Genomic DNA, 7,645 nt, shown 5'->3' on the forward strand with positions numbered 1-7,645 from the left:
GAACCGATTTTAGCAGAACAACACAGACATCAGTCTGGACCTAATTCAGTACTCTGTGTAAAATTTTGTCCCAATCGGACAAATATTGGGAGTTTGGTGAATCATTCACAAAAAATCATACAAATCTATATATGGGAGCTATATCTAAATCTGAACCAATTTTAACAAAGCTTCGCATACATAAGTATGGACCTGTTTCAGTGCGCTGTGCAAAATTTTGCCCCAATCGGAAAAATATTGGAAGTTTTGTGGACCATCCACAAAAAAAAAAAAAAAAAAAAACGGACGAAACTATATATGGGAGTTATATCTAAATCTGAACCGATTTTAGCAGAACTACACTGACATCAATCTGGACCCACTTCAGAACCCTGTGCAAAATTGTATCTCAATCGGACAAATATTTGGAGATTGGTGGATCATTCACAAAAAATCGGACGAAACTATATATGGGAGCTATATCTAAATCTGAACCGATACATAATTATGGACCTGATTCAGTGTGATGTGCAAAATATTGGCCCAATCGGACAAATATTGGAAGTTTGGTGGATCATTTACATAAAATCGGACGAAACTATATATGGGAGCTATATCTAAATCTGATCCGATTTTCTCCAATTAGGGTTATCCTTGGGCCATATAAGTGAACTGTGCCAAATTTCATCCAAATCGGATCATAAATGCGACCTGTACATTATTCACAAAAATACATGGACGGACGGACATGCGTAAATCGACTCCGAAAGTCATTCTATGCATATTCTCAATAGGAACCATGGATCTATCTCGTTTCCTTTGCCTGTTACAAACATATGCACACATAATACCCTGTACCACAGTGTGGTGAAATATATTGAAAAAATATTCTTTAAAAAATCCACGCCTATTGGACCATTGAAAAAATATTCTGTGATAAAACTACTCCTTTTTTATCATTGGAAAATTCCTTCTACATATCTTCTTATTAGAGATCGTCCTCCCCAGATTATTAACAAATTATTAATTAAATTTAAATATTTCCAATATATAAATATATTTTTTATTTTTATTAAAAATAATAAAACAATTTTTTTGTTCGCTCACAAATAATGTTTGACATATTTTTGTGGCCAGGTTCTGCAATATCACTTTGATCCGAGTGGTATCTGTAGGATCAGCTGTTCTTCTTTTACTCCTTCTCCTTCATACGTTCTTTGCCCTTACAGTGTAAGCAGCCTCATTGCTTTTTCCAAAAGCTTATTTTCCGATTTCGAAGAAGAGGGTTTTGTTTTCGATTTCTTCGTCTTCTTGTTGGCCTTTTGGGGAACATCACTGGCCACCGAAAGTTCTCCAATTGCGGTAGATGATAAAATATCTCGCGATGGTAGGGCGGCCTTGGCATCATGTCTACGTTTGATCAAAGACATTAGACGCATTTTTAGCGACTTACTTTTGGAGTAGGAGACCATTTTGGATTTTGGCTGCAGGGGTGGAATGTTTTCATAGAGATGACTCTCGTTACTGGTGCTGATACTGCGATTGATAACGAAAACACCTGAATCTTCGGAGTCGGAATTTATGCTACTATCCACAGCGGAATTACTGTACAGGGCGGTACTTTGTTTTTGGCCATGTAGAGCAGCAAAATATTTATCATCATATAGATCCGCACCCTCATCATCATCGTCGTGGGAGGAAAATTCCTCATCACTGCTGCTTAGCAGATCCTCTTCGTGAATACTGCTACAGGTTGAAGAATCCAAACAGGTTACTTGTCTCTTCCTTTGAGATCTCTTCTGTTTACGTCTGAGTTTTCGATTATGCTTCGAACGTTCCAGTCGGGCAATCGTTTCCAGACTATCCACAAAGGTTTGCAGATCATTGGGTGAAAATTGCGAAGTATTTATTTCCGTTTCCGATTGTAGAGTATCATCTTCGAAGTTGATGGTACTGGCTGTTTCGTTGGTGTTGATATAGGTTTCATGCTCCTTGCGGCAATGGTGGTGACTATTGGAGCAGGCCATTGAATGGGCATAAACATAATCGTATATATCACTCATCGTGTTCTTGTTCCGGAATTTCTATTGTTATTTCGTTTGATCGTTTAATGTCGTTCTTATCCTTAGAGGAGTTCAAACAAGACTGATATTGATTTCAATATTTTGCCTACATTAAATACTCGAATTGTGTAAAGGTCCAACCTACTTTCACCAATTTTATTGGGCAGACGCCAAGAGCATTTGATTGCCGTCATATAAGAATTAATAAACAGCTTAAACCTTTACCTAGCATCACCTGAGATGACAGTTATCGAGCTACCTACCTGCCTACCCGACGGTCGGCCAGCCGTCCGGCTAGCCTTATTGCCCAGTATTTGCGACAGTTAGAATATTTGTTCGAATCGGCCGCCTGGGCCGGACCGTTAGCAGGTACTCGACCACATTTTATAACGACGTTATTTCCCACCTGTGGTTTGCAACAGACTAGCTGAACAACTTCCAGGAAATTTTGTCAGCTCTCTGCTTCTCTAAGGACCGAAAACAAAACTGTGAAGGATAATCATATTAGACTTGGCTAAGGCGACAAATATGCGGTGATTGTGCAAACGATGCGGCAGCATAAAGGAAGAATAAAAACAACAAACACGACAGGCCAAAAACAAACAGGCAGACAGACACCTATACACACACACTCACTCACACGCATACACTGACATTGCATTATAAAAATTGGAATTTTTCCCATCCCATCTACACGACACGTGTCACTTTAGGTGTGATTTCGTACATAGAGGCAGACAGACATACAGGGCCGACGTGACTCAAAGACAATTTTCAAATGTTTTTCCAACGCCAAGTATCCTAGTCAAATGGATGACTGGCTGGTTGTTTGGCTGCAGGTTAAATAAACCATAGTCGGTGTCTCTCTTTTTCACTTGACTTGGCAGGTTTGTTCGGCTCGGTCGGTATGTCTGTCACATCTGTTCCAAATTTTATCATAAATTTTACAATTGTCGCACTGTCCACATCTATGATTTTCCAATTTGTCTGTCCATTAGTCTACCCAGCCGGTAGATGATAGTGTAATACACATGCGCCGCCGCCGTCGCTGCCAGCATAATTCCCCTAAATATGTGCGACACATGAGTGTATATAAGGTGGAATTTTTCCTAGACGTGACTATCCGTGATTTATTTCAAATTGTCCCGTTTTTCCTTTTGGCTGTACAACATATGTAATTGATTAACGCTATGGAAAATGATCACCTTATCCTTAGGGATAATCCGAAATGGAGGAAGGTGAAATATGACATTTGGACAATGTTAATCATCTGATTTGAGAGGATTTTCATAGTCGTAATGAGTTCAAGGCTGTAAAATCAAGTGGAGAGGAGTATAAGTCGCAAAAATAATGATGTTCTAATTCTCGTTGAGTCCAAGTGAACTTAATTTGAGATAATATCCTTTAAAAACATATCATTAAAAGGAGTTGAAGTGGACTTCAAGAAATTATTGCCACAATACTGAAAGATGTAATTAACTCATCTACTATAAGGTGGAGACTATTTTCGTTCCCTTTGTAAAACCTCGAAATATTCAACAGGGCCCCATAACGTATATGTATTCGATTTGTATATGCTCATCTGTTGAAATCACGATATAGCTTGGCATATTTAAAATTTAGGCTGTTCTGTAATTTAAATGTCCAATCCTTCTACCAAAAATTTGTAGTATTGGTCGACGATTTGGTATAGCTTCCATATAAAGGCACAATTTAAGGTATTTTGAAGGTGCAAACCACATTTTCTTATTAAAGTGGATGTAATTTGGCATTCTGACCGATTGGATGCACATTATCCAGTGGCTGGTTATTGGCTTATGGTGGACGAAAAACCTCTTATAAATGCGCCGCTAATATTTTGTTATTTTGATTTAGCTGTACATTGGCAATTCCGGTTCGTGGAGGGTATAAGACCGGATACCGAATTATTTTCATCCCAAAAATGTTGTTCAACCTAATAACACGCAATTTTTTTTCTCAATTTAAAGATCTTGAACGATTTGTGAAATTTTGGAATCGCCACAAGATGAAGGAAATGAAAAGTTCGGCCCAAACTTAACGACTTTTCCCTAACCTTCAAACATTTATTTGAAAGTTTAAGAAGTGAAAATATTCGTTTGAAAATAACATGGCGCGGAAGCAATTCGAACCTCAATCATTTTCATTGATTTGTATCATGATCTAACATCTTTGAGCGAAATTTATGTTTATGAGTTTTATATGCGAAATTTTTATTATTATCTTCAAGTTTGCTGATAATTTTCATTTTCATTATAATCATCAGTTCCTTCTGTTCTGTAATTGTCCGTCATTTAATGTTAATATTTTGACGCATGTCAATGTTATATAAAATTTTTTTTAAATATAAATTATATTGACAAAAATGTGAAATTTTGACTTTGACCTCATGTCATTTGTAAACCGTGACCCAGAATATTATAAAATTTTACAGGTGTAAAGCTCAAAGTAGATTTCAAATATAAAACGTTTTATCGGATCTACATGATATGGACTTTTTGCAAAAAAAAAAAATTGGATTCCTGGCCCATCTGGACAGGGGATTGGACTGATCCATAATATTGATAAAATTATGGAACGTTTCATTATGTATTAAAAGATGCTTCCTTATGCTGAGATAGATAAACTTCTCAGATAAACGACAACAAATATTCATAAAAATATAAGTGCTTAAGGAGTGGTTTCCCCAACAATGCGATTAAAGTTCTCCCTTGGCCTTGGCTTGTTGAACAATAACTCAAAAAATCAAAATTTGTCAAACCAAAGAAGATTTATTTGATGCCGGAAAATAACCTTGGAAGGAATATGGCCTGAAATAATTAATATTATAATATCAACTATGCGCAAAGGATGTCGAGGATACACAACAAAATATTGATTTTAGTATTTTTTCAGTTGAAATCATACTATTTAAGATAGAGCCCTGAAATTTTGCACTGACATTGCTAGTACTCGTAGGATGGTTGGTATTGCAAATGGGATATATCGGTCCGCGTTTTGGTGTATCCTCCATATAACGGCTCCCCTAATATTCGATATTTTTGACACTTTTTTAACAGAATTGGCTGTAACATAGTATTGTACCAAAAATAATTATTAAATTGACCCAAGTTATAGGTTAGCCCCCACACAACGATACCCTCCAATATTCGGTATTAAGAGCATTTGGACACGTTTTTCAAATGAATTGGCTGTATTAGTATTTTGTACAGCACATGCCCGAACCAAACATTATTATACCCTTCACCACACTGTGGTACAGGGTATTATGTCTCTGTACATATGTTTGTAACAGGCAAAAGGAAACGAGATAGACATATGGTATCTTTTAAGAATATGCATAGAATCACTTTCTGAGTCGATTTAGGCATGTCCGTCTGTCCATGTTAAATTGTAAACAAAGTACAAGTCGCATTTATGATCCAAATTGGATGAAATTTGGCATAGGTCACTTATTTGGCCCAGAGACGAACCCTATTGAAATTGGGAAAAATCGGTTCAGATTTAGATATAACTCCCATATATATTTTCGACCGATTTAATGTAAATGGTCCCTATATACCTTTAGATTTGTACGAAATTTGACACAGCCTAACAATTTAGGTCTAGAATGATGTGTGTTAATTTTCCCGAAAATCGGTTCAGATTTAGATATAGCTCTCATTCTCTCTCATATATAGCTCTCATTCACCGATTTAAGGTGAATGGGGTACCAAAGTCCCTATATATCTTTCGATTTGCACGAAATTTTGCACAGCGAACTGAATTAAGACTGGAATGATGTGTGTTAAGTTTCCTGAAAATCGCTCCAGATGTAGATATAGCTCCCATATACATTTTCGTCCACATATATCTTTCGTAATGAACTTAGTATAACCTATAAGTTAGATATAAATGCTGCACCGAATTCCCCTAGTGGGTCCGATTGGCAAAAAATTTTTCACAACTTATTGAAGTTATTATGAGATAACGTGTGGTAAGTTTTATTGAAATTGGTTCAGATTTAGATATAGTTCATATATATAGTTTCGTCAGATTTTAAGTAAAATGTGCACCAAAGACCCAAAGTTATATAGTTTATATAACATAGCATGTGGAAAGTTTTATTTAATCGGTTCAAATTTGGATAGAGCTACCATATTTTCTCCCCATTTTAACTAAATGATGCACCAAGAATTTAAAATATGGCCGATATTCTGTGACAAGTTTCGATGAAATCGACTTAGATTTCGATATAGCTTTTATACATATTTTCGTCCGATTTGAAGTAAATGGCGCACCAAACTCCTCATGTTTATCTGATATGTATCCAAATAATCAACGGGTATCCGATTGATATATCCTTTAAATTGATTTACATAATTTTGTCCCATTGAAAAGAATCAACTCTATATCTGAACAAATGAAACATTTAGTATAGGTTGCAGAAAGACATGTTTATGGGCCCAATTTCATTTTACTGGTTCTTCAAAAATGCGACGTCTGTTAATTCATCTGTTGAATATACCCAAAGTGGTGAAGGGTATCATATAGTCGGCCCCGTCCGACTTTACTACTTTCCTTACTGGTTTATATTAAAATCGTTATCTGATTTGTTCTGTGTTTTGGGTTTGGTTCTATGACTCTGTTGTAATCTTTTCACCTGCGGAGGACATCGAGATAAAAAACTAGAACGTAAGGTTCGATAATGAACTATAACCCGCATTTAGACCTAGCCCTTGTGTGGGAGGTACCAGAAGGAGCGGACCGATATTCCCCATCTTCAAAATTGAACTAAATTGGGAAGAAATAGTAAGATGGGCAAAGTTTGGATGAAATCTAAATTTTCTGAAACGGATTTTATCCAAAGAAACATGAGGTCTAAAAGAAATATATTTCGATGAGGCACATTTTCACCGTGTCAAAGTGTATACACCCTCATTAGCCATAAGGCTGAGGGTATAATTATCCATTTTGAAATTTGTATTATGGTTTACATAATAGGTTTGTAGAAATGTCGGTATATGTGCACTTTTTGGTATTTTCCCTATATTTTCATTTCAAGTACCTGTCAGTATATCTATGGTGGAGGGTATCCAAAGTTCGGCCCGGCCGAACTTAAAGCTTGTTTTTGTTATTTTTACATCGACATATGCTTTTGAAAAACTAAGCCCAGATTTTTATATAAATAGTACTTTAATAAATAATTTTTTAGGAATATTTTCAATTGTTCTAATATTCTAAGTAAAGTGATTATTAAATATACGAATAAATATAAATTTATTTAGAAAATTTCAACCTGACCTTCAAAATGCAATATGAAAATTATTTGGTCACTGGCCGCAATTAGAATAACCCCCTTTTTTAAATACATATGAATTATTTAATGAAACTCCAATTTTTGTTCACGGTTAAAATAGAACTTCTTTAGAACTGGAAATAGAAAATAGAATAGAAATAGAAACGCCACTACTAAGAAAAAAAAAACAACAACAAAAAAGCACAACACAATTGAAGGTCAACGCTGGGGTTAATGCAAAGGTTAACAAACTTTTAACCAGTGCTAAGAAAAACCGATGAAAAAAGTACAAACAAATGAGTTTCTC

The 7,645-nt window shown here is 35.7% G+C and overlaps 1 protein-coding gene across 1 annotated transcript; it reads right to left on the reverse strand.

Annotated features, from left to right (window-relative positions):
- Positions 1-1,202: 1,202 nt before the first annotated feature.
- Positions 1,203-2,042, reverse strand: LOC133331773 (uncharacterized). Its single transcript, XM_061540147.1, has one exon. It carries the CDS (start codon positions 2,040-2,042, stop codon positions 1,203-1,205), a length of 840 nt encoding a protein of 279 aa, XP_061396131.1.
- Between the last annotated feature and the right edge of the window lie 5,603 nt (positions 2,043-7,645).

This window comes from Musca vetustissima, unplaced genomic scaffold (genome assembly GCF_032173495.1).
Source record: "Musca vetustissima isolate MV318-11 ecotype Yass unplaced genomic scaffold, APGP_CSIRO_Mvet_v1 utg21597, whole genome shotgun sequence".
NCBI classification, from domain to species: domain Eukaryota; kingdom Metazoa; phylum Arthropoda; class Insecta; order Diptera; family Muscidae; genus Musca; species Musca vetustissima.